The following is a 25,316-nucleotide window of genomic DNA, read 5'->3' as shown; positions in this document are numbered from 1 at the left end:
ACAAAGTGCCCCGAACCCCAGCCCTGGGCTCCCTGCCCTTCTTTCCATCCCCCATTACACATCCACTCAGGTCACTGAACAAGTGTTTATTGAAAACCACCTGCAGCCAGGTCCCCTGCTGGACACTGCACACCCGTGGGGGGACCACAGACCCCACCCCAGCAGGGCTGGCCAGGGAGGAAGGCAGTCATGGCTGCCCATCTCTCCCACAGGGCCAGCCATGGCCACCACCCTTCTGTGTAGTCTAGGGAACTTGTCACTGTCACCATCCTGTACCCACTTCCACCGTTGAGGGGAGCAGGGCCGGGCCCAGAACAGATGGAAAGCAGAGCCCTGGCTCCTGAGGTCAGCCTGGGCAAGCTCCTGGGGAGGGTCTGGCTTGGGGTGCAGCTTCTCCTGAGGATGGTCAGCCTCACACCCATGGACCCCCCAGCTCGTCCTTCTCCAGCCGCTCCCCCCGCTCCTCCTCAGGGAACTGGCAGCTGCAGGCATCCTCCGCTGGTGGGGGGAGCACCTCTAGAAGTGGCTGGGTCTCTGTAGGGGGGTCGTGGTCAGCAGGCAGCCTGAGCCCTCCACCCTCTCTCCTCCCCTAGGACCCAACTGACCTTGAGGCCACATGTGCTTCCTCCTCAGCTGCCAAATGTGCAGGCTGAGCTGGGCTGTGGTCAGGACGAGGATGCAGGTGGCCATGGCCAAGAGGAGGATGGTCAGCTGGCCATGTGGCTCAGTGGGCAGAGACCCCAGGATGCATACAGCATTGTGAGTTTTGTTCCCATGGAACATGGTGAGAAAACCAAACTGGTCGCAGCTGGGACACAGACACAGACACGGTCAACCCTGGTGCTCTGGGCTATTTGGGGGACCACAGGGCCCTCAGGGGTGGCCACACTGGGAGGGACAGGACAGGATCCCTTGGAGCTACATGGCCAAGGCCTCACTCAGCACTCACTCTGTCCAAGGTCTGCAGCGGCCCTCGTGGCCACTGGAGAAGGTCCCCACAGCGCAGTCCACACATCTGAAGCCAAACTTGAAATTCCCTAGGAACAGACAGTTGACAGACTGCAAGAAGCACTGGGTAGGTGGGGACACAGGCCAGTGAAAGGGTCCCCTGGAGTTTGACCCCATGTTTTCCATTCAGCAGAGGTCTCTGATGCCCACAGGACAGGAGTCCTGCACAATCAGTGCCCGTGTGTACCAGTTACAGAGCTGGTGCAGATGGACCGGGCAGGTAGCAGGCCCTGAGTCATAGTTAAGAGTGAGGGGCTGGAATCCAGACAGCTCCTGGACACCCCCACGGGCCCTCAGAGCCAGCCCTGAGGGTGTGAGCAGCACAGGCCCAGGATATGAGGGCAGGAGCTCCCCTAAAGCTGCAGAGTCAGGAGACGAAGATATCCTGGTCCACGTGCTCAGAGGATGCACCCACACCCCAGCAGACAGCACCCTGCCCACCACACTCCCTGGAGCTCTGGCTCTGCCTCACACGGCCAGCAGTGGCCTCCCAGGGACTCACCTTCAGGCACTGCTTCCTGGCCTGGAGGGCAGGGGTGGTGTGTACAGGTCTGGCATCCAGGGTCCCCGCAGTGGAATTCGGACTTGACACATATACAGTCAGAACAGTTCTTCTCATCTGGGTGGAGAGTGAGCCAGCCTCTCAGCAGCCAGTCTCCTCCTTCTCCCCCTACTCTTCTGACCTCCACCCTCAGCCAGCTCCAGGCCAGGAGCCTGGGCTGTGTCCAACTCAGTCTCCACCCCCCCACCCCCCACCCCCGCCCCAGCCCCTCAGCACATGGCTGGCTGATGGTGGGAGTGACTGGACAGGAAGTCACCTGGGGCTTCCTGAGAGCCCCCTTCCCCCTTCCCATCCTGCACTACCCCCTCCAGGCCCCAGGGACACTTCAGAGGCTGTCCACTGTCCACCATAGCCTTAGAGATGTGGGAAAAGCGGGGTCAAACCCCAGAGGACCCTTTCACTGACCTTTCAGAGCTGCCCTCCCCACCCCCAGGCCTGGAAGGGTGTTTTCCTGCAGTCCTCATCCTGGCGCTACCCCTACCCACTCTGGCAGCGGCAGCATTGGGGCAGAAAGAGGTGCCTGGACCCCAAGCTGCGCAGGAAGTGGCCTGGGTGATGGCCAAGGTTCCGCTGACCGACAGGAGACAGGGAAGCCTTCCTTCCCCAGAACCCCAGGCACTCCTGGGGTCTCCAGCTCCCTCAGGCCCCTGGCCCTGTTCCCTGACCTTAGGACACCGGACTCAGCTGGAAGCCTCAGCCTCCCTGCGAGATCCCACAGAGACCGAGGCTCTAGGCCTCCTTGGCCCCGCAGCTGGGTCTGCGCACGCGAGGAGGCGCCCGTCCATCCCCCGCTCCCGTGCTGCGTCTTACCGGGGGCACAGGAGCCACAGCAGCGCGTATCGGTCCCAGTCCCTTGCAGCCAGCGGCCAGGGCCGCAGTGCTGCCCTCGCGCTGGACCCAGACCCAGACCCAGACCCAGACCCAGGGCGCAGAGCAGCACGACCCCGCGCAGGGATGCCTGCGGGCCCATCGCGCCCCTCGGCGGTCCTGCTCCGGGGATTTTAGGAGGCCTGGCCTGCTCGGACACGCCCCGCCCCCGCCCTAGTTACCGCCTCCCTGGCTGCCGCCAGGCCTCCCCACCTCCAGCCTGCAGCCTGCCGGGTGGTGTCCGGGCTCTTAAAGGCCACCCCGAGAGGGTGGGAGGAAGCCTTCCATGAAGTATCGAGACCCCCAAAGAACCTCAGCATGGGTCCCACTGCTGGGAAGCCTGGGAAGCTGGGTGGGGAGCTAGGACCAGCCCCTCCCACCCAGCCCACCCTGCCGCTTGAGGCTGCGAAGTGTATTCCGGTGCACAGCTGTGGGTTGCCTCTGTGTGGGTACCCCCCTGTGGCTTAAAACCTCCAGGGGATCCCCTTCGCCTCCCCCACCACAGGGAGGTGACACAGCTCAGACTTGAGAGCAGAGAGGCACAACCAACACCCTGGGCCTTCCTGCTTCTGCACCTCTGACCGCTGGTGGCTGCAAGTCTCAAAGGGACTTCTGATCAGGTGTCCCGGACCTGCCAACGCCACAGCTTGGGTCACATCTCCAACTGTGGGCAGTCACCTCCCTGAGCCCCCTGCTCCAGGCCCATCCAGCACTCCTGGGCATCACCACCAACTCTCCCACTGACAAGTCTCACCTGGGGGCCGAGAACCCTGAGCCGTCCCAGGAGGCTTGCTGATAAAGGCCACCCTTCAAAGAGGCTCAGGGAGACAGAAGTCTTGCTCTGAGGGAGAGACCAGAGTCTCATCCTCTATTCCCTCCGGGATGCCTGGATTTGAAAATGAAAGGGCCTCCAAGGCAGGCAGGGTGATGAGCACCAGAAATCCCAATGACTTGGGAGGCGGAGGAGGAGGACCTCAAATTTGGAGGACAGCCTCAGCAACTTAGTGAGCCAGTGTCTCAAAAGAAGAGCTAGGAATGTGGCCCTAGGTTCCATCCCCAGCAGCAAATAAATAAAAGGATTGGAGATGTAGCTCAGTGGTAGTGTGCTTGCCCTTGGTTCCACCCCTAGTACTCAAAACAACAAAACAGAAAGTGGCTCCAGAGAGTGAAAGCAGAGAGCTCCAGAGTGGAACCAGCCCCTGCAGTCAGAGCAGGGCCTGTGCAGCTGGCCCAGCCCTGTGCCCTGGGGCCTGCCAGAAATGCCCAGCTATGGGCCTTCTTGGAAAGAAAAAGTACAGGTGCTGGCCTCTCCCGCTCTGGCCTCTGGATGCTGGGGCTCAGGCCACCCAGAGCAGAATCCCTTCTGTGAAGAGCCCAGAGATCTCTGTGCAGCTCTGGTGGGTCTGAGTCCTGGAACAGAGAGGAAGCCACTAGCCCCTACCTAGATTCCAGGTAAGGGTGTTGAGGGAAGGCCAGTGAAGTCTGGACCCTGCTCCTGCTCATCTTAAAGACCTAAGAGGTCAGGCAGGTCCATGTGAGCACCCAGGACACGTGGCCTCTGGATCATGGGGCATCCTCTGAGACAGTGCTGTTCCTCTACACCATGAGCCCCTCGTCTTCTGGAAGCAGTGAGGAGGGGCTCCTGGAAAGGAGGAGCCTCCTTGCAGGGTGGGGCCAACAATGCCTTGACCTGCTGGCTTTCAGCAGTAAGTGCAGTGTCCCCTGGAGGGTCCTGTGGAGGATGTGGCCCTGGTGTCACAGGGCAGCTCAGAGGAGTAGGCTCTGAGTGGAGGCTGCTTCCCAGAGACCTAGTGCCCTGGTGGCAGCTCTGGAGACGGGGAATCAGGATGCGGCTGGGGTGCTGGTGAGGTCAGCAGCCTTCCTGCCCCTCCCACTCCCAGGGCCCTCCTGGCGTTCCCTGCCACTGAGTGGAGAGACGTGGTGTCTGCCGCTTGCTCTGTTTGCCCACAGTTTGTGAGCGGCTCCTCATGCTTCAGACATCAGTGGTGCATGCTCACAGCAGCAGGGTCCCTGGCCAAGGCCCCATGAGTCCCCACCTTGTCCAGCAGGGGCTGACAGAGGGTGGGATGCTCCTGGCAGAGCAGCTTCTGGGGCAGAAGGTGGTCGTGGCTGACGCCTGGGCCCTAAGGGAGGATATGGCAGGGCAGCCAGGCCTGGGGTCCAGGTAGGGCCTGGGGAGATCCGGGGATTTTCAGGGCCGGGGGGAGGGAAAGTGAGCCTAGCAACAGCACAGAAGGAAAGAGAAGGTGACCCAGAGTCCCTGGGGCAGGTTAGAGCATCCTGCAGGGGCAGGGGCCCCAGATTCTGAAGTGGGAAGGGAGCATCAGGAGCTGGAGGGTCTTGCCCAGAGGGACGGGGCAGTGGGTGTGAGCTGTGGGGGAAGGAGGATCCCTCCCCAGCTAGAGGAGGCTGCAGACCACAGACCTTCCAGGCCTCACAGATCCCACCCCACAGCCCCTCCCTCCAGGTCCCCAGCTCTGCCCCCCGCCCCCCCCACCCTGCTGCCCCAGCTCAGGGCAGGGCTGCATGCTGTCCTGCTTGTGGCAGAACCCAGTGAAGGGGACTGAGCCATCCGGGATGGCTGATACCCTCGCTGGTAGACTTTTTTTGTCAGAAAAAAGGTGTTTGGGAAGGGGAGTCCGAGGACTGGGAGCAGGAGGGCCAGGCACTGGGGACAGACCGAGTACCCCAACACCACAAGGACTCAATATCACAACACGTCATAGAGTCAGGCCAGATGGCCAAGGTGGCCAGGCCAGTGAAGGCTGTCCCACCTCCGCTCTGCGTGCTCCCGCGGTGAGTGGCAGCTCCCGACACTTGGCCCTCTCCCGACTTGTGGATTTGTTCAAGTGGTCGGCCACACCTGCTGGCCATTTCCCCCATGGGATCAGGACCCTCCCATGTGGCTTCTGTCTTTAGGTCATTGAGCATCTTATCAGGCGGCCGTGGCCCCAGAGCTTGCCCTAGGACCCCTGAGCAGCTGAGGGCGGCTCTGGGACCTTGAGCCCAAGGTGGGTCACGGCCTCCTGTCTCTCAGCATGGACTTGGTGTGGCCTGGAGGCCTCTGAGCCGTCTGCAGTTGGCCGTCACTCACTGTCGGTGGACTTGGGGCTTTTCCACCTCGGGATGATTTTTACAGGAGGTGGCTGTGGACACTTGTTCACATTCAAGGGCACTTGTTTCTGGGGGTAAAAGCCCAGGAGCAGAACAGCCAGGTCTCAGGATAGAGTTTGGTCCAAGCAGAAGCCTCTAGTTTTACAAAGTGGCTGCCCCATTGGGTGCCCCTGCAGGGACATGGGGACTGTGGCCAGCTACCACCAGGGACTACCAAGGCAATGTCCTCCCACCAGGGACTCCCATGGCCACTGCCCACCAGGTATAGGGGTGGGGCTGAGAGGCTGGAGCTTGCAGGGCCCCTGTGTTGACCAGGGCACTAGGGTCCTTCTGACAGGGTTCCCCCAGTCAGCCAATGATGTGGGTCCCTTGGAACAGAGGCCTCTGTACAAGCTCTCAGGCCCAAGCCCCCAGGGCTCCACCAGGACACTTTCAGTCGCCTCCCACTTCCCACCCTCAAACTGGAGCGTGCCATGCCCACTCAGATGAGCCTCTGAGCGGACCCCCACCCCGAGCTTGACGGAGATCCCTCCCCAGCTAGAGGGGGGTGCAGCCACAGTAGCTGGTATGTTTATTGGGGTGCCGTTGGGCAGGTAGTATGCACAACATACGTAGGAGAGCCCAGAGCCGGCCCAGCACCTAGAACGGTGTGGAGGGCACAGGTGGGTGGCCTGTGCCTGGGGCGCTGCCCCACAAAGCCCACCCCCAAGATGCTCTCAGATCTTGGCCAGGGTGGAGTGTGCGTCGGGCTGTTCCTCTTGAATGGGGGTCCGGAAGCTGTTTCCCCCTAGGGAGAAGAGGGAGGTGGCTGGAGGTGGGGTGTCTCTCTCCTCCAGGAGGGGCCTGGGCTGGTCACAGTGGACACTCACCAGGTGACCTCCAGGCCCTTCCGTGCAGGTGCAGGGCCAGCAGGACAGCCAGGGGGGCCAGGAGGCTCAAGCCCAGGCCCAGGACAGCAGCCAGCAGGAGGCCTGCAAGGAATGTCAGTGAGGGCCCCCACTCTCCATCCCTACTCCCCTCTGGGCAAGGCCCCTTACCCCTGGGGGCCTCTGATGGGGGCGTGGAGGGCCCTAGAGAAGTTCCAGGCAGGGCTGCAGCGGGCAGGGCAGTGGTGGGCCTGGCTGCGGGGCCCTGGGTCTCCCAGGGTAGTGTGCCTGGGGAAGTCCTGTTCTCGCAGAGGGTGTCTGAGCTCAGGCTGCCTGGTTTCAGGGTGCGCTTCCCAGTCAAGGTGCAGCTGGGGGAGGGGAGTCGGTCAGTCAGGCCAGGTGGTGATGGGCTCCACACCGATGACCTCAAGAGCCTCTGACTCTAGGCCAAAGGTATTGGAGGTAGCGCCCTACCCCCCTTCCTCAGGCCCACGCCTTGCTGCACCTACCCTCCATCCCCATGACCCCCAACCCCTTGTCCCCATTTTCCCCAGCTCCCTGCCACCTCTGCACCAGCTCCTGGAGTAGAGCCCTGGAGGAGGGGGCCTCACACTCCGGGGCTCCGAGTTATGATCCCACATGCCTCCACTCTACCCGCAGGGACCCTGCTGTTGGGGACAGGCCCCAGGAGCTCCCCAGCCAGGGCTTCCTGCTCCCTGACCTGCCCAACCCTCAGTGGGAGCCCAGCGCGCCCCCACCCCAGCCCCAGCCCCTGCCCCCACCCCCACTCACTTGGTCCAGGGCTTGCAGGCCTGGTTGTCGCCTGGTGAGAAGTGGCCAGGAGGGCAGGGGGCACAGTCTGCAGCAAAGACCCCGGAGGTCTTTGAGCTCTGACCCCGGAGGTTCCTAGGGTCGGGGCCTGTGGGGCTGGTGCTCACCCCCATGGCAAGCGGGTGGGTGGAAGGCCTCTGGAAGACCCCTGTGCGTTCTGCCCACTGACCCTTACCAGGGAGCTGACGGGGAACCCCATTCTTGATGTGACCCTTCTGGCCCAGCCCAGAGGGGGAGACACTGGGACCGACTGTGTGATGTGAAACACGGCTCATTCACACCCTTACCAAGGCCTGTGGCTTGAGGGTACCACCTCACACGCACTGGACATGCACAGACACTCTCCCACCCCGGGCCAGGGCCACCACGAGGCTCACCGACTCCAGGCTTAAAGCCATCCAGGGGCTGAGTGCCTGGCCTACAGCGGCAGACAGTGTCCTGCGTGGGTGTGCATTTCTTCTTGAGCTCACTCCCACTTCCTGGGGGAGCAGGTGGAGGCTGTGGAGGAGGCTGGGCCTGCCCAGGCTGCAGACAGTGCCCCAGGAAGGGGGAGCTGGCCCCCTCTTCAAACCCCGAAGCCCCAGGGTCTCAAGCCTTCCCTCCTGTGACCGCTCCCTGGCCCCTCTGTTCCTCTGAGTCACCAGACCCTGGTGAGGGCCCTGTGGCCGCTCTGGCTCTCTTCCCCACCCTCCTTCCACCTGTTAGCCTGCGGCACCTGAGCTGGACACTGGTGGCTCCTGGGCTTAGGTAAGGCCACATGGTAGGAACTCCACGTGGCCCCAGGCAAGCCACAGCCAGAGCAGAGCCAGCCTCAGCCCCAGGAGGGTTCTGGGATGCAGGGCTTGTTTCTGCAGCTCCTGGGAATGTGGTGCTGGTTGTGGCTGCCCCCCTGCTGGCTGGGGCCCGGGTGGGTGGGGCTTACTCTGGTTGCACTGGGTACAGGGCTTGCAGGCCTCGTAGTTGACTGCCTCATTGTAGGAGTCCGGGTCGCAGGGGAGGCACACGGTATCCCTGGGTCCCTCACAGCGGCTCACCATCCCACTACCTGCAGCAGAGCTCAGCACATTGGCGGCTGACCCAGGCTGGCCTGTGGGCATTCACAGGCCACTTCTCTGGGCTGCACAGACCCGTGCCTTCCTTCTCAGGCCAGGCCCTCCAGAGCAGCACCCATGTGCTCCTCCCAGGACACCATGCCTGTGTCCATGTCACCTCTCCTCTGGGTGTTCCCCACCTGGAGGCTACTCACCTGGCTGGCACTCTTGACAGCACCTTTGGCCATTGGGATAGGTGTTTCCGACACAGTTCAGTGCGGCCCTGACTTCAAGCACAAGCCCAAGGAGCAGAAGGGCAGCAGGCCCCCAAGCCCCCACGCACGTCCTCATCTCTGCGTTCACAGGAGTCTGGGGTTTTTCCTTGCAGGATGTGGCTATAAGGGCTGCGGGGGAGGGTGGGGAGGGGCGGGAAGAAAGTGTGTAAGCAGGTGCGTGCCTGTTGGCGTGCACATGCGTGTGTCCCTGCATCCCTGTTGGGACGAGTGTTTGTCCTTGCTGATGGCCTGGACAACCCTGTCTTCCAGAGAGCTGATTACAGGCTGTGGGAGACCTGACATGTGACTGGGTCACACTCCCCGGCTGGGTGCTGAGGCGCTCAGTCGCAGAAATGTGGCAGAGCTTTCCCCACCCTTCTTGGGTGCAAGGGTCGCTGTCTCGTGCATGGGTGTGACTTGCTACAGCCCCGTGGGTGGAGCTACGCTCACCTGTTCCTTTGTAATCTAACCCCTTGCCCTGTTTAGGATAGAATCTTCTATGGAAGGGCCTTGTGCGAGTCCCCTCCTCTTACTGTGCCCTTGGGTGTGGCCTACCTAGATGTCAGTCAACCTGCTGACAGTGGACATCATGAAGATACTCAGTCCCCTGAAACCTGACCCCTGGCCTCATTTGAATAGCTTCCCTCAATACAAGGGGTCAGCGATGCTCTTGCGCTCTCTCTTCTTGCGGACCCTTAAGGTCAGAGGAGCTGTCACAGCGACCCCAAAGAAAAAGGTATTTGTGTCTCTTGTGTGGTTATTTCGTGCAGCCCAGTTAGCCCAGTTTAACTGGAGTGACCCCTGAGCCTTTTAGTCGCGAGATCCGAAACCCGGCAACAGGCCACTCACAGGACAGGGCCACACAGAGAGACAGGAATTCCTGGGGCATTTATTCCTGAGAGCAGCCTAGTGTCCATGACCCAGGGCAGAGTGTGCATGCAGCCACCTGGGCATGTGAAAGGAAGAGCACACACAGGTACACACCCATGTACACATGTGTGCAACAGGGACACATACATGTGCATATGTTATTTGTGATAAAGAAGAATCAAATCCAGAGGCACTTTACCCCTGACTACATCCCCAGTCCTTTTAGTTTCAAGACAGTCTCACTAAATTTCGAGGTTGGCCCTGAACTCGCAATCTTTCTGCCCCAGTCTCCCAAGTAGCTGGGATTATAGGTTGGGCACTGTGCTTGACTGTCTTAATTTTTTTGCAGTACCAGGGATTGAACCAAGAACCTCAGGCATGCTAAGTGCTCTACCACTGAGCTACATCCCCAATCCCTTATTTATTTATTCATTAATTTTGGAGACAGGGTCTTCCTAAGTTGCCCAGACTAGCCTTGAATGTAGGACTCCAACTCCACTGCCTCCGCCTCCAGTCACTGGGGTCACAGGCATGGCCCCCACACCCAGCTCATACTTCCTTTTCTTACATGTGGACACCCTCTGATACCACTCTTGCTTGAAGAAAATGGGTTGGGTAAGGACTGGGAGGGCTCTGTCTCTTCTGTACCTATTAAATTGTGCCATGACAGGATTATCTACTCCCGAGTTAATTTTAAAAGCTGCAAACGGAGTTCCCCACCCCTGCAGGATGAGCAGAGGGGAGGGGCTGGAAATCCCCCACCCACGAGCCACACAGGTGAGAGTGGCCTGGCCACCTGCAGGAAATCCCCAGCCTGGAGGCGGGGCCAAGTGGGGACCAGACAGCAGTCGGAAGGAAGTGGAAGGAGAGACCCCCCAGCCTCTAAGTGCAGGGGGGTCTCGGAGGAAGGAGGGTCCTCATCTTCAAACCCTGGCCCATGAGCAGCAAGAAGCCTGATTTGCCAAAGGGTTTCTTTTGAGGGTGAGCTGGGGGTCTTGACGTGCACCTCTTCCACTTTGAAGCAGCCTGCCTCCTCTGCCTGCCCCTCTGTGCATGACTGGCCAAGGGGCTGGCTCCTGCCCACAGGTGACCTGAGGTGCACTGAAACCTGGATGCTGGCTGCCCACCCTCCAGCAGGTTCATTTGGGAAGCAGCCTCCCCTGCTTGAAGCTGCCCTGCCTGTCGTGACAGTGGCACTGCCTGTGCAGTTCCCATGGCCTTGGGTGGGAAGTCCCAGGTCTGCAGAGGCACGGTCAGGAACTGCCTACACTCTGTCCACTGAACTCAGATCCCTGAGGTCTGCAGGGAGACCACAGGTGTGAGCAAAAGGACCCGAGCACAGCCTCACGTCCGAGACCCAGGGCAGTGTGTGCACATGTCCTACCCTCCCTTGGGTATGGCAGTCACAGGGGTACCCAGAGCAGCTGGGTCACAAACGGCTGACCTGGGGCCTCAGAAAGAACAGGTGTGCACACCACAGCATCCCGCCTGCCGCCAGCCCACACCTTGGCTGCTGCACTGCCCTCGGGCCAGTTCTCAGATGCCGCCCCAGCCCAGGGCCATGAGCTGAGGGGGTCAGTAGCCCTGGCTGGCAAGGACAGGCTACAGGCCAGCCCAACGTGGTCATACCCCAGAAGGGTGGGCGTTGCCATCTTGGAGACGTTACAGAAGGCAGAGCCTGTGGGGACTTTCCTGCTGACACCATGGTCTGGCATCTGGAGTCTTTCTTCTGGTCTACGAACCAATCCAGATGCTAACACACCCTCATAGCTGTCAGGGTCCCCCCCGTACTGCACAGAAGCAGGTCCTGGTGGAAGATGGCCAGTCACACAGGAAGGCAGGGTGGGCCCAGGATGGCAAGAGGCAGGTGGCACATCAGCCATCCTAAGGCACCCGTCCTGCTCTCCACACCCCCCCACCGTGCTCTGCTGCTGACCCCCACACAAGACTCACTCATTGAAGCCACCCACCAGCTCCATGGGCACAGTCCCCACTGGTCACAGCTGTCTCATTTTCTGCAGGCTGCCCTCTTCCATCTTTAGTTCAATCAACTGTTTAACAAAAGCTGGGAACCCCTCACGTTAACCAAATGCCCACCTCAAAAACTTCTAGTGAGGGCTGGGGCTGAGTGGTCGAACACTTACCTAGCACTGGGTTCGAGTTTCAGCAGCACATTTAAATAAATGAATAAAGTAAAGGTCTTCAAAAAAAAAAAAGATAGAAACAAAGAAAGACTCTTGTGGAACTGCCTGGCCTGAGACACTCCCAGCTGCCGTGTTCGGTTTTTCCACCAAAAGGAGGAAGTGTGAGAAAAACCAACTTATTTTAGATTAACGGTCCTTGTGACAAGGAATGCTGGCGTTTTCTCAGGCTGCTGGCGGTCCCGTGTGGTCCGACAGGCCCCAGGCCCGCCCAGTGACCCACCCAGTGACCCACCCAGCCCTGGTCCAGGAAGCAGGGCCTCCCTGACTGCCCGACCACTGCCAGCAGAGCTGATTCTGCCCTTTCAGTTTTCCAGGAAACGGCAGGAGGTACGCTATTTCCCACGGTGTGGGCAGCCCGCGAGGGGCCCAGTGCCGACGCGGTCAGCACCTTCAGCAGAACTCAGCGGTTCTCAGAAGAGACGGAGCCATGGAGGCCCAGAGGGCAGAGCCATGCTGGGCACGCTCAGCTCAGTCTGGCCTGGGGACTGGCCACCCGCTGGACCCGCACTGCACAGGGACACACAGGATAGTGAGCGGATCTTTAATGAACCTGGGCCACGCTGTGGTTGGGAACTGAGCCAGAGCTGTGCATGGCCCGCAGGAAGGAAGGTTCTGGGCAGCACACTGTGGCCGGTGGTGACCCCTGCAGGTGGGACGAGCCCCCCTCCAGGGCCAGAAGCGAGCTGGGCCCCGGTCAGGGCCACTCAGAACTCCTCGTGCACGTTGCGGGCGTAGTCCATGAGCTTGCTGCCCGTGAAGAACTCGCTGTACTTGAGCACCTCCTCGGGCTCCAGGTGGTGGTTCTGGTTCTCGTCCGCGATGGCGATCATCTGCTTGGCCTCGTTGAGGGCGTTGTACTCGTTCATGGGGTCCATGTAGTTCTGTGGCAAGTACTGGCATGGTCAGCAGTCCACTCCCAACACCCTGACTGGCCCGACCCAGCTGGTCCTCCCCCACACACCTGGACATGGACACCGGGACAAGCTAAAGAGGGGCACATTCTGTCTCAGGGGAGAGGCACAAGGCTTTATTGTCATAACCACTCAAAGTGTGGCTCCTCGATTAAGATGCCCACTGGTTGCAGGACAGGGATGTGGGCATGTTCTGGAATGTTCCAGAAGGGAGACGATGATGGATGGGAAGAACACAAGAAGAAGCTGGGGGCCCTGAAACACCTGCCTGGGGCCTGCAATGGGTCATGCCAAACACACTGACGTGGCCACGAGGCAGGGAGGGCCCGGCCGGCCGTAGAACCCAGGGCTGATGAAGGGCTGAACCGCAGCCAGCCCTGCTCCACCATCAGAGAAACTGAGGGCTCTGGAATAGAACCCCAGGCCTCTCGCACAAGGGGAAACCACCAGGCAGCCACCATGCAGGACTCCAGGGACAACACTCCCACCCACAGCAGAGGGCAGGCCCTGCCCTGTGACCCCCACACCCGCACCCAGCCCACAGGCCCCTTCAGAACCGGGTCCAATGTGCGCTTCCTTCTGGGCCTTGAGGAGGGTCCAGGAGCCCTGACACAGGGCAGGTGTGCAAAGCGGCAGAGCCCTCGTCCATGAGGCCAGGCCCATCCCAGTACCACCAAAACAGGAAAAGACAGAATCCCAACACCTCCCAAGGACTGAGCCGCCAAGTCAGGAGCAGGCCCCATGGTCTTCCCGGGAGTTTCTGTCTCTCTGACGTGTGGGTGGGCCCTCCTGGAAAGTGCTAGGTACAACCAAGGACACGCCACAGCCACCGTACCCAGGTCCACGGCCACCACAGTGGCCGTCCTCTCTCCAGTCACTGCTGTGGGCTTGCAGGATACCCCGTCCCCAGGGCTGTCCTCGGACACACCGTGTTCCCTGGGTCCTCCCTCACCTCCAGCTCCTCCATGGTCACAATCCCGTCGTGATTGGAGTCAATCAGCTCCTCAAACTCTCTCTTCCTGTCTTTCACCCAGCTGTCGTCGATGTCCTGGCCCTGCTGGTTCTCAACGGTGCCCACAGGCAGCGAGATGAATTCAGGCAGAGAGAGCTGCTTGTCGCCGTCCTGGTCTGCAGACACGGGGCAGGGAGGGGGGACTTGCAAGTCACCTTGTGTGGCAATGCAGCAGACTATGCCACAGACGTTCAGCTTGTGACATTGGCCTGAACCCCACAGGTGCCTCTTAGGGACCTGCTCCAAAACCTGGCCAGGCCTGGCCTACCCTCCTTCCCGGCCTCTGCGCAGCAGAGTGGTGAAACCTGGCCACTCAGGAAGCACAGGCACTCCAAGTCCACTGGTCACCCCAGGCCTGAGGCCTGCTGGCCGGATGCAGCCCAGCCGTAGGATGGGCCTTACCCAAGTCCCGGATGATCTCCTTGACCATGAACTTGAGCATGCCCCGGCTGTGCTCAGGGTGAAGGAACGACAGGAACTCGTCCTCCGTCAGCAGCAGGTCTGCAGGGGGATTGTCCGCCTGATACCAGCGGTCTCTGAGGTTCTCCAGGACTTCCTGTGCTGAGAGAGGCAGGCCTGTGAGCATCCTGGCACCAAGGCCAGAAGGCTCCAAGAGAGCAGCAGGCAGGACACACCGAGCCGAGGCCCAGGGCCTGGCCCACCTGGGAGGGCAGGGCCTACGAGGCGAAGCACAGGAACCTCTGACGCAGCCGACCCCCGTGGCCCTGACCCATGGTCCTGACCCCTGGCCCGTCACACTCCGGCTGTTTATTCCTAGGCAGAAGTGGAAATCACGCAGCGGGCTGACTCACCTCCACAGTCTGCAGGAAAGACGGCATCACCCTGCTCCCTACTCACTGCACGTGCAGCCTCACCCGGCAAACACGGCGCTGCAGAAAACCCAGTTTCTAGAAATGACTGAGGTGGTGAGCAGAGCTTCCCAGGGGCCCTCCCGGCTGGGCCCGCGAAGACCTTGCGCACGGTCCTCGTTCTCTGCAGCGGCAGCTACCTATGTCTGGGACATCCCCACACGTCCCCAGGCAAAACAGGATACCCTCATCCTCCTGGGACCCACTGTGGTCAGTGACCACGTCCTGGTGCCTGCAGCGAGGCTTCACCTGGGTCCTGACTCAGCCCAAGGCCCTATCCTGGCTAGAGAATCCCCTCCAGAACCCGGAGCCCTCCCAGCTGTGGCAGCTGGGGGTGACCTTTGCATCTCAGCGCTTTCTGCTCAACAGGCCACCCTGTGGTGGCCTAATTCACAGGACAGACTCTGAAAACAGACGGGAGCCAGGGGTGGTGGCACATACCAAGAGTTCCAGCTACGGCAGAGACTTGAGTCAAGAAGACTGCCTGAGCCCAGGAGTCAAGGCAGCCTGGGTGACCAAGACCCCATCTCAACAAACCAAAAATCAAAACAAAAAAATTCAGGAAGGTGGGAGACACGGGGCTTGGTAAACACAGGCTGCCCACATCCCTGCCCGCTCCATGGATGGCAGGACGGGGTCAACCCCGAGACCCAAATGGGACAGGCAGACCTGCTGAACAGCCCATCCCAAGACCCTTTCTCTGGGCAGGATCATTCCACAAGACAGCACAGGAGTCGGTAGCACTGTCCCACTGAACTACCCTAACCCTGCCGGCCAACCCCCAAGACACTCCCTGGCACCTGTGGATGGGACCTCTGTGGGAAGAGGATCTGGATGTGAACCTCCGGATCTGGGGGTTCCCTTGAGAGGAAGCCATGACAAGACATGGAGGGACGTGAAGTGTCCGTCAGAAACACAGCCCAGGACTCAGCAGTGCACCAAGGTGCCCTGGGAGCCACACGAGGGAGAAGACAAAGACCCCAGGCCTCCCCGTCCCTCAGATCCCCCAGAGGGGAGCGCCAAGCAAGGAACCTGGAGCAGGCTGAGGTGGAGAAGGTCGGCTGGAGCATGGGCTGGGACCTGAGGGGCACACAGGCACCCCAGATGCCATGAATCCTGATACACCGCTACTGAGTCCCAGGGCAGACAGGGACTTCGCAGATGCAGGAAGGACATGTCCTACACAGGACAGACACACCAAGTGAAGGGGCCCAGAGATGACCAGCTCCCAAAGTAAGATGAGGTGGAAGACAGGGCCAGCCAAAGCAGCTCCCAACTGCTAGGCAGGAGGACAGACCCCAGGGCCCCCCGAAGGGGAACTCCAGGGGCAGCAGAGACAGGCGAGCAGGGAGGAGGGAAACCCAAACATCCAAATCCCACCTTCGGGACAGAGCTGGGCTGGGCAATGGGGCCTGTTAGCCCAGCATGGGGGGCTGAGGTAAGAGGACTGTCGGGACCCATCTTAAAAAAAAGAAACCGGAGAGAAAAGAGAAAGACAGGAGCAAAGTATTACCATGGTAGGGCCTGCGCACGGGCAGCCGGAGGGCTCACGGCTCATGGGCTTCCCTTCTGCCCACTGGGCCCCGTCCCGCCAGGGAGCCACACACCCCAGCTAAAGGGTGGCACGCAGGGCCCACAGGCAACAGCCCCCATGAGGACAAGGTGGACCGATAGGACACCATGGGCCTAACCTATGTGGAGCCAGACGTGGGCCGAGCGAGTCACCAGCATGACGGGGGCGGGGGCACAGTGAAGGCACAGAGCCAGACGGGTCTAGTCCCCTTATCCTGCTTCAAACGGCATGTCCATGAGACAGTCCTCCCCACAGTCCCCTGGAGCTGGAGCCGGGCCCTGCCCCTGCCCCTGCCCCTGCCCCCTGGTGTGGCATGGCTGACATCAGGCTGAGGATTCCCCGTAGGCCTGCTACCCACACCCCACACCTGACTGAGGTGGGGTCCCCTGGAAGGGACAGGAGGCTGCCTGCTCCTGCCTGCACTGCTGCTCTGTGAAGGTCTCTGCCAGGCCCTGCCCCACGTGCCTACCACTGTGCCTGGGGTCTTGGCCCAGGCTGTTCTCGCCATGGGAGCCTCCCATCACGGGGCCAGCTCTCCCTGCCTCCCGAGTACAGAGATTTGCCTCAACTGTAACTAAACCATGGCACTGAGGTGTACAGTGTGCCTGCCAGTTATGCACCCGAGAGCACCTGCCCACCACTCACCACCCTCCCTGCGGGTGCCTCAGGGTGTGTGGATCTCTACACAGCCCCCAGTTTCCCTCTTACCCACCCACCCACACTGTCCAGAGGACCCCACACGCACACGCACAGGGGTGCTTCACCCTCCCCTATACAGCTGGAGCAGATCCCCAGGCCCAGGCCTTGCAAGGTCTGCCAGGCATCCTGTACAGACCTGTGAGGCTCAGGCGCCCTCTAACCACGCCTGGCCACACACACCCAGCCAGGTGGCCCACTGCCCACTGCCCAGGACCCAGCACTCACTCTCCTCGTCCACCTTGAGCTCCTCATGGTTCCTGATTGCATCAGCAACCTCCTTCTCACTGTGGCCTTTGCTTACCAGAAACTTCACTTTGTACTCATCCCAGGAGACGCGGCCTAAAAGAACAGGTCTGTGAAGGCGCTTGGCAGGAAACACTGGGAAAGAGACTCTTAGTTACTGTAGGACATCTGTGAGACACCCTCTGGTCACAGTGAGCCGCAGGGCAGAAGACCTGGACCACCTGCTCTCAGCATCCCCCCAAGTCAAGGGGTGGAGCACCCAGTGCCTAGCCCACAGTCCTGGCCAGCACCCTGGACCTGCCTTTTCACCAGCAGGGCCAGCGGGGGCCTCCATCCCACAGGGCCAACTGAGGCACAGCCGGGCTGTGCACAGGGCAGGGGCCCCAAACTCCTAACAAGCTGAGTTTCTTTCAAGGAAACATGAGGACCGCACTCGCTGCTCTGTGTCCTACATCTTCGATGAATGCCAGCCACTGTGAAAACGGGCTGTGCTAGCGGGCAGCAGCTCTGTGTCCCTATGGTGCCCCCTGCCACGCTCAGGGGCCCTGCCTCTGGCTTCCTTGACCTTCTGCTCCCTGGCCTGGAGCCCTATCCACCAGGCCCCAAGGTACCATCGCCATCAGGGTCCACAGCCCGGAAGTGCATCTTGTTCTCCTTAACAGCCTCCTGGAAGTGCTCGGCCGTCTTCTCCATGATCCAGCGCTGCATCTCCTTGGCACTGATCCTCCGGTCAGTGTTCACATCCACCCTGTGGAAGAGCAGACGGAAGGTGAGATCAGACGCGGCCCCCAGAACCCCTGACAGACAAACGAAGGAACATCACTGCCTTCAAGACTCCAAAGGCCGCTGCAAACCTGCCAGGAAGAGTGACACCATCCTCCCCATGGTGATGCAGAAAACCAGGGCTGAGGGTTTTCTGGGGGGCTGTTGGAACCCTGGAGAGGTGGTGGTGTGATCCGCAGCTGCCACTGGTGGCAAAGTCATCCTAGGAACAGACCCTCCCTCAGGCACAGCAGCAGAACCATCCAGACCCTGTGGCTTCCACTCATGACGGTTCACCAAGCACACTGTGCAGCAGGTGGCCACACAAATGCCTGCGCATCTGCAGGACTCAGAGCAAAGGCCCTGTCAAAGGAGGAAGAGACCCAGGGCTTGGGGACAGGCGATAGGAACAGAGGAAGCAACAAGAGCCATGTGCATGTTCTGTGACTGTGGCCACTGCGTTGCTACCCCATCTAGCTAGAAGTGCAACCTTCTGTGACCCCACCCCACCATGCCCTTGACCACAGTAGTGGCCAGCAGAAAAGGTAGGTGTGAGAGTGTGTGTGAGAGGGAGAGTAAGTTAGTGCGCGCGCGCATGGGCTAACACATAGCCCCCGGAGAGTCTCCTGGTTCAGAGTCCTCAGACAGCTCACCTCTGGCCCCTGAACCTCCTGCTGACCCAGGCTTGAGAAACAGCTCAGGGCCAGCAGCTCCACCCTAGCCCAGCACTACAGACCTTATGAGCCCGTGCTTGTAGTGCTGTCCCTTTAAGGATGTCCTCAGGGGCCCTCCCATCGTCTCCCACAATGAGCAGCCAGACTGGACCTCGTGGGTAAACATGGCATGCGTGGGCACCTACTTGGAGAAGATAACCATGAGCTTTCTCCGGCTCCTCCGTGGCTCTGCATCCTCGTCAAACCCGTCCATGTCTTTCCCCAGGAAGACTTCCTGGTGGAAGTCCTTGTTCAGGTGCCCGTCCATCTCCAGCTTCACCCCATTCAGGTGGTCTGGGGGCAGGATCTCGTTCTCCTCCCTGTTGACTGCCCTCTCCCGAGTGGAAGAGTGGTTGGCGGGTCGAGCAGATGCGTCCATCAGAAGGATAACGCCCAGGAACCAGAGGCAGTGTGCAGCCAGGCCACAGAGGGGAGCCTGCCTGGACACCATCGCTGTGAGCCAGAAAGGGCGGACAGCTGGTAATGTGCAGGCCAGGAGCTGGACACAGGGGAGCTGCAGAAGGCCGTGGCTCCAAGCAAAGCCCCAGGCACCACCAAAGGCTGAGGCACAGGTTGAGGCCCAGGGCCCAGAGCCTCCAGACCTTGAAAAGCAGTTAATGGTCTAGAAAAAAACACAGATCCACCATTTAGTGCAACTCAGCAAACACTTCAGCAAACATGCTCATCTTACAGCCAGAGGCAGAGGTCCTCATTCACAGGATCAGGACCACGAGGGGTAGTTCTTTTTTCTTTGCAGTGCTAATGGAACCCAGGGTAGGCAAACACTGTCATTGAGCTACAGCCCTAACCTCCTCCCTGCTTTTTTAAGGACCCTGGGTCTCAGCCAGGCATGTGGCTCACGCCTATAATCCCAATGGCTTGGGAGGCTGTGGCAGGAGGATCACAAGTTCAAAGCCAGCCTCAGCAACTTAGCAAGGCCCTAAGCAACTAAGCAAGACCCTGTCTCAAAATAAAAAATAAAAAGGGCTGGGGATGTGGCTCAGTGGTTAAGCACCCCTGGGTTCAATCCCCAGGTTTCCAGCTGTCTCTTGCTGAAAGCGGTCAACTACCCCATGACAACAGTACAACCTGCCGACACAGCCTGACTCTACCCCTCCTCCTCCAACATGTACCTGGGGCTAATCACTCACTGTCCAAGTTCTGACTTGAACACTCTAGAGCTCCATTACCTTGGCTAAGTCACCTGACCTTTCTGACCTCAAGTGTTTCACCGAACATCATGAAGCTCACCACCCCACACATGGGGTTTTGTGAGGACTGGGGACCCTAATGCAGAGTGCTGGCAAACTCTCCCACTCACCCAGGAGGGATCCAGCCCCTACTCCCTTCATACTGTAATGACCGACCCCTGTACACATGTGCAGGTACACATCCCTCTATGCACGTGTGACCCAATACACACATCCTCATTCACATCTATTGGGGAACACCAGGAAGGTGTTTCATGTGCCCATGAAATCTGTCCACCTGGCAAACCCCTGCTAGCCCTTCCAGGTACCTCTGTGCATTGTGGCATCTCCTGCTCTACAGTTCTGTGGATCCCAGTGGGGTATCTCATGCAGCCTCTGTCTCCTAGAACTACCACGCTATCAGCACACACCAGACACTCAGGAAGTGCTGCGTCTGGAGACATAAACAGCAGAGATGCTGCTCTCAAGGTGGTGGGTGGTGGTGGCATGCAGCCTGCCAAGAGCCACAAGCTGAAGGGACCTGGGGTCTCCAAGGAAAGAACTCAAGCCTGCCCTGCTGCCTCCTGGGGCAAGGACCAAGACAGCTGTCTTCTGGTGTTGACTTCATTAACCATGGATATAGACACACACAGGTGCCAGGAGCTGAGCTCTGCTCCTTGACACAATCAAGTCAGTTCTCAAGCCTACTTTTTTTTGGAACTGAGGGTTGAATCCAGGGTGTTCTACCAGGGAGCTACATCCCCAGCCCTTTTCATTTTATTTTGAGACAAGGTAAGTTGCCCAGGCTGTTCTCAAACTGCCTCAGCCCCCTGGAATTATAGGCATGCACCACCACGCCCAGCTTGATCCTGTTTATTTTGATGAATCATAAGGAAACTGGTACTCACACAACACTTAGTGAAAGTAACTCGAATAATCACAAATATCAGGAGTCCATCCAGTGAAATGTCTCCTGGGTTCACGGCAGTTACTTATCTTAAGGTGAAAGCAACCACAGGACTGAACCGGTGGGAAGCTCACTTCCTAGCCTCTCCAGGCCGGAACGCGACTTCCCAGGGAGCAGGGCTCCGCACGTCACTTCCCCACGAGGGGTCCTGCCCACCCACAGAAGCTGGAAGCACCTCGGAGGGTCTGTCAACCGCGTCCCCAAACGTTAACGTCTGCCTTGACTCTTCCAAGAGATGGGGCCACACTCAGATAACTTCCCTTTTATCTCTCACTCTCTGAGCTCCTCCTGGCCCCGGTTCCGCGGTCCCGCGTGACTGTGCCACTGGTGTGGAAGGGGCAACAGTGCGGGGGCGCGGCGCGTTTCCCGGACGGGGCTGCGGTTCTGGGACGGCTGCGGCCGCACTCATGCCTAACAAGGATCCAGAGACCGAGCCACAGTCCGGAGCTCTGCGCTCGGCTCCAGGCTCCGAGCCCCGCCGCCGGGGGGACGTGCACGGAGGCAGCAGGAGTCGGGGCAGCCGAGCCCGGCCTCGGCTTCCCGCGGGCCCGAGGACGCCGGCTAAGCCACCTCGGCCCGCGAACCCAGACCCGGAGCGGACAAAGCGCCTCGACCTCCGGACGCGCACTCGCGAGCCGCTGAGCGCTTCCGGCACAGCCCTCACTCACCGCCTCCTGCACGCGCCGGTCCGGGAGCGCAGCGGAGCGCTCGCGCCGCTAGCCACCTCGGCTCAGGCCGCCGCCATCTTTCTTCCGGGAAGAGGCGGGCAAGCCATCGGGCCGTCGGGGACGCGGGCGCCTCCATCTTTCCTCCGGGCGGAAGCACCCGCGCGGACGTTCCGAGGCAGCCAATGAGAGTAGCATGCGGGAACACGTGATGAGTGTCTTGGCTCCGCCCTCCCCACCCCGGTAAAAGGCCGGACCCAAGCACTACCGAACTCGCTGCCTCAGGGCGACTTCCGCCCACGGCCCGCCGCCCGGTGGAGCACCAAAGGGAGGCCCACACGCCCGGGAGTGTCGTGCGCACGCGTCGCCCCCTCGGCGCCACGCCTGCGCATTCAGCGCGGCTGCTGCCGCGATGAGACTTCCGCGGCGCGCGTGGCGGCGCCGGGCGGCGCTGGGCCTGGGCGGCCTCGCGCTTTGCAGCGTCGCGCTGCTGTATCTGGCGCGCTGCGCGTCCCAGGCAACCGCTCCCGACGCCGCCTCGGCCCCCCGCGCCGCCGCCTTTTTGGCCGTACTGGTGGCCAGCGCGCCCCGCGCCGCCGAGCGCCGTACCGCTGTGCGCAGCACGTGGCTGTCGACGGTGCGGCGCGGCGGCACCGGCGACGTGTGGGCGCGCTTCGCCGTGGGCACGGGCGGTCTGGGCGCGGAGCAGCGGCGCGCCTTGGAGCGTGAGCAGGAGCGGCACGGAGACTTGCTGCTGCTGCCCGCACTCCGCGACGCCTACGAGAACCTCACCGCCAAGGTGCTGGCCATGCTGGCCTGGTTAGACGAACACGTGGCCTTCGAGTTCGTGCTCAAGGCAGACGACGACTCGTTTGCTCGGCTGGACGCGCTGCTGGCCGAGCTCCGCGCGCGCGAGCCCGCGCGCCGCCGCCGCCTCTACTGGGGTTTCTTCTCGGGTCGCGGGCGCGTCAAGCCCGGAGGTCGCTGGCGCGAGGCTGCGTGGCAACTCTGTGACTACTATCTCCCCTACGCGCTGGGCGGGGGCTACGTGCTCTCGGCGGACCTGGTCCATTACCTGCGCCTCAGCCGCGAGTATCTGCGCGCGTGGCATAGTGAGGACGTGTCTCTGGGCGCCTGGCTGGCACCGGTGGATGTACAGCGGGAGCACGACCCGCGCTTCGACACCGAGTACAAGTCGCGCGGCTGCAGCAACCAATATCTGGTGACACACAAGCAGAGCCCGGAGGACATGCTAGAGAAGCAGCAGATGCTGCTACGTGAAGGCCGGCTGTGCAAGCGCGAGGTGCAGCTGCGCCTCTCCTATGTCTATGACTGGTCGGCGCCACCTTCGCAGTGCTGTCAGCGGAAGGAGGGCATCCCCTGAGTCCCAGGGACCTAAACTGATCTGCCAGGCCCGCTAGACGTACCTGGCTTATGCGGTGACAGTGGATGCCAGGCGGCAGCAAACAACACCTAGCCCCCTTCACCCCTACTGCACGCCCAAGTTGTGCGCTTTTGTGGCCACGTTTGTGGTCCTAACCAAGAACATCTTGTGGGTTTGGAGACTCCTGGAGGTGCTGCATAATGCAGCTCCTCCTCCCCTGGTCTTGGCCTGCATTTGCCCAGCCTAGCTGCTGCTTCCCATTGGGTGAGGGCAGGAGGGGCCAGCAGCTCCCCTCACCTGCGGCCTAACAATGTCACCATCCAAAGTTGTCACTGCATTATTTGGATCGGTCACTCTCTTGTGTCTTGTCAGTTGTGTCTGTCACATGTCAGATTTGAATTGGTTTAACATTAATTAGCTTTAATGGCATTTTGATCGGTTTCTTGAGTGAGTTCATGGTAAATATAATGCAGTGGTTGCCTGTGACCTGTTTGTAAATATTGTACATTTGTGTCAATGAGAGTTCCACATAGACGGTGTGCAGGTCTCTTTTTACTATTATTTAAGAAAAAGATTTTTATTTCAGAACTTGGAGTTTGTGGGTTAATCTGTCAGTTAACTTGAGTGGATGACCAGGCCCCTGTATGTTAAACATAGAAGAATTTTAAGCTGTCCATTTGTTTTTAAAGTTTTCACACAGGTCAGTTGTGTGTCTGTTTCTGAACAGACTTTCCTTTTAAGGTTTCCACACAGGCCTTCAGATTCCTGGTTGCTCAGACTTGGCACCATTCTGAGGAATCCAAGCCCTTGGAGTGTTGACCAGGACTTACTGGCACACTGACCACAGGAACCACCATATTTTTAACATCCCTCATCCGTCCCTTTTTTTGTGTTCATCGAGTATGAAAAGCTGGGGCTGGGATATGGCTCAGTGTTGAAGCACTTGACCAATGTGTGCAAGGCCCTGGGCTCCACACACACAAAAAAATGAAAACTGCGATTGTTTCATGAGGTGACAGATGGTTGGAGCCACTGCAGCCTCCAACCTGTGCGGATGGAGCCCCTGCTTCTTGTCAGGGTTGGGTTCTGTAACTGGGTGGCTGATGTCTTTCGGAGTTCTCGGGCTGTGAATTTCAGGCACAGGATTGGGTTATTTTGTTGAAAGGTGGTGAAGGGGGTCTGTGGCCAGCAATCTGAAGACTTATCTCCCACCCGAGAGCATGGGGCCAGACTGTCCCAGGCTGCAGGGTTGAGAGGAGGTGGAGCCAGCAGTGTCCAGCAGGCCCCTGAAGCCAAGATGAACACCCTGCCTGTACATCATTCCTAGATGGGACTGGAAGAATCAGGGCAGCAGAAGGGCCCTGCCCACTGAGGGGGTGCAAGTTCCCCAAGGGTGTTGGTAACTCAGGACCCGGATAACTACTTGCCATTTTCACCTGGGGTCTCTCGTCTGGACCCTAGAATCAGTTGGGCAGCTGGCCTATCTCCACTGTTCAGGGGAAGAAAAGGAGCCTGGAGAGACTGCAGACTCCAAGGACCACATGGCCTGGGGCAGAGCCAGGACTTGAGCCAGGGCTGCACTGTCCTCTACAGTACTCCAGAGAGCACCACAGGCATCACATGCCCAAGACGTCCACGGTTAGGGTGCAAACATCCACACATACACTTGCCAATTGTTCAGGGAATATTTAGGGAAGATTCCTGAGGCCAGGCCCTGGGCCTGTGCATTCCTGTGGGAGGGCTGTGAGCTTTAGGATTCAGACTAACCACATGGAGTTGCCAGTGTGCAGCTGGTTTTGACCTGCAAGGGTGAGAGCCTTGAATCCAACTTGAAACACCAAGTTTGTCAAAGCAGAACAAAGCCGACTTTGGTTGATGTCCCACATTCACATTGTATCAGTGCAGTATCAGGACTTGGGACCTGACTCCTCTCAGCCTGGCACAGAGGAGTGGCCATAGCCACCTGCTGTCCTGGTCCTGGAGATGGGGACATAGTGTCAGGGCCTTAGGAGGCACGGGGCTTGAGATACTTAGACTTGCAAGACAGGCTGTGTAGTTGAGCAGAGGGCACTGGGACACCTCAGGGTCTCCTTGTGGGGGCTCAGAGGACAGCACTCCTTTTCTGCCCCCCAGGTTGGCATGGAGGCACCTGCATGCAGAGTGGGTCCTCCCAAGGCACCCATCCACCCAGACCTTTTCAGAATAGCCCAAATGAGGCAAAATTGTGAGGGGGAAAAAAAAAAAAATTCTAGCATCCTCAAGCAAACAAAGTGCTTTTGAGGGACCATAGCCCAACCTCCCAGGGATCTCTGTTCCTGGGACCCTGAAGCCCCAGCAGCCCTGCTCCCCTCCCCCAACCATCAACTGGCCTCTGTGGGCACCTGTTCCCTCTCCTTTGGAACTGCCAGCCCCCCTCAGCTCTGTTTCCACAAGTGTGTCCTCCTCTCTCGGCTCCCCACACCAATCACACCGCCCAAGGTTGAAACAATCCTAGGATGTCCCACTGCTTCCTGGGGCCTGTGCGTTACCCCCACATGCCTGGAATTCCTTCAGCATGGCATGACTCTCTGGATCCCCTCATCCCTTCCTCCCTGGGAATCCCCACAATGGGTGGGCTTACAAGGAGGGTGGCTGAGGCCCAGGACACTATGGGGAGAAGTCAGGGAAGGCAGGTGCAGA

At 59.9% G+C, this 25,316-nt stretch overlaps 4 protein-coding genes across 4 annotated transcripts; 1 reads left to right on the top strand and 3 right to left on the bottom strand.

Moving 5' to 3' along the window:
- Positions 1–130: 130 nt before the first annotated feature.
- On the bottom strand, positions 131–2,540 carry Tnfrsf18 (TNF receptor superfamily member 18). The gene is made up of 5 exons (XM_077110100.1): positions 2,381–2,540; positions 1,511–1,627; positions 950–1,037; positions 606–808; positions 131–534 (listed from the first exon to the last, which is right to left on the bottom strand). The coding sequence occupies exons 1-5, from the start codon at positions 2,538–2,540 to the stop codon at positions 413–415; spliced, it is 690 nt and encodes a 229-aa protein (XP_076966215.1). The 3' UTR covers positions 131–412.
- A 3,618-nt stretch (positions 2,541–6,158) lies between these two features.
- Tnfrsf4 (TNF receptor superfamily member 4) lies at positions 6,159–8,971 on the bottom strand. Its single transcript, XM_077109789.1, has 7 exons — positions 8,516–8,971; positions 8,192–8,314; positions 7,647–7,748; positions 7,231–7,297; positions 6,610–6,806; positions 6,442–6,543; positions 6,159–6,359 (listed from the first exon to the last, which is right to left on the bottom strand). Exons 1-7 carry the CDS (start codon positions 8,787–8,789, stop codon positions 6,289–6,291), a joined length of 936 nt encoding a protein of 311 aa, XP_076965904.1. The 5' UTR covers positions 8,790–8,971; the 3' UTR covers positions 6,159–6,288.
- A 3,205-nt stretch (positions 8,972–12,176) lies between these two features.
- Sdf4 (stromal cell derived factor 4) lies at positions 12,177–18,966 on the bottom strand. The gene is made up of 6 exons (XM_077110030.1): positions 18,578–18,966; positions 17,568–17,704; positions 16,939–17,052; positions 13,975–14,133; positions 13,513–13,688; positions 12,177–12,530 (listed from the first exon to the last, which is right to left on the bottom strand). Exons 1-6 carry the CDS (start codon positions 18,880–18,882, stop codon positions 12,354–12,356), a joined length of 1,068 nt encoding a protein of 355 aa, XP_076966145.1. The 5' UTR covers positions 18,883–18,966; the 3' UTR covers positions 12,177–12,353.
- A 2,699-nt stretch (positions 18,967–21,665) lies between these two features.
- B3galt6 (beta-1,3-galactosyltransferase 6) lies at positions 21,666–23,167 on the top strand. Its single transcript, XM_077109788.1, has one exon. It carries the CDS (start codon positions 21,666–21,668, stop codon positions 22,635–22,637), a length of 972 nt encoding a protein of 323 aa, XP_076965903.1. The 3' UTR covers positions 22,638–23,167.
- The last annotated feature ends 2,149 nt before the right edge of the window (positions 23,168–25,316 follow it).

The sequence above is a fragment of the Callospermophilus lateralis genome, chromosome 7 (assembly GCF_048772815.1).
Source record: "Callospermophilus lateralis isolate mCalLat2 chromosome 7, mCalLat2.hap1, whole genome shotgun sequence".
In the NCBI taxonomy this organism is placed as follows: domain Eukaryota; kingdom Metazoa; phylum Chordata; class Mammalia; order Rodentia; family Sciuridae; genus Callospermophilus; species Callospermophilus lateralis.
The sequence above is the reverse complement of the archived record's forward strand: the minus strand, read 5'-3'. Positions and strand labels throughout refer to the sequence as shown.

Excerpts from the sequence above, each read along its gene's own strand:
- Tnfrsf18 (XM_077110100.1), bottom strand. The coding sequence starts at position 2,540 with ATGGGCCCGCAGGCATCCCTGCGCGGGGTCGTGCTGCTCTGCGCCCTG. Across the intron at positions 809-949 it reads CGCTGCAGACCTTGGACAGA|CTGCGACCAGTTTGGTTTTC; the intron begins GTGAGTGCTGAG and ends TCTGTGTCCCAG. Across the intron at positions 535-605 it reads GAAGCACATGTGGCCTCAAG|AGACCCAGCCACTTCTAGAG; the intron begins GTCAGTTGGGTC and ends ACCCCCCTACAG.
- Tnfrsf4 (XM_077109789.1), bottom strand. The coding sequence starts at position 8,789 with ATGCAGGGACACACGCATGTGCACGCCAACAGGCACGCACCTGCTTAC. Across the intron at positions 8,315-8,515 it reads CTGTCAAGAGTGCCAGCCAG|GTAGTGGGATGGTGAGCCGC; the intron begins GTGAGTAGCCTC and ends GCTCTGCTGCAG. Across the intron at positions 7,749-8,191 it reads CTGTACCCAGTGCAACCAGA|GAAGTGGGAGTGAGCTCAAG; the intron begins GTAAGCCCCACC and ends CTGCTCCCCCAG.
- Sdf4 (XM_077110030.1), bottom strand. The coding sequence starts at position 18,882 with ATGGTGTCCAGGCAGGCTCCCCTCTGTGGCCTGGCTGCACACTGCCTC. Across the intron at positions 17,053-17,567 it reads TGTGGACCCTGATGGCGATG|GCCGCGTCTCCTGGGATGAG; the intron begins GTACCTTGGGGC and ends CTGTTCTTTTAG. Across the intron at positions 12,531-13,512 it reads TGACCATGGAGGAGCTGGAG|AACTACATGGACCCCATGAA; the intron begins GTGAGGGAGGAC and ends TACTTGCCACAG.
- B3galt6 (XM_077109788.1), top strand. The coding sequence starts at position 21,666 with ATGAGACTTCCGCGGCGCGCGTGGCGGCGCCGGGCGGCGCTGGGCCTG.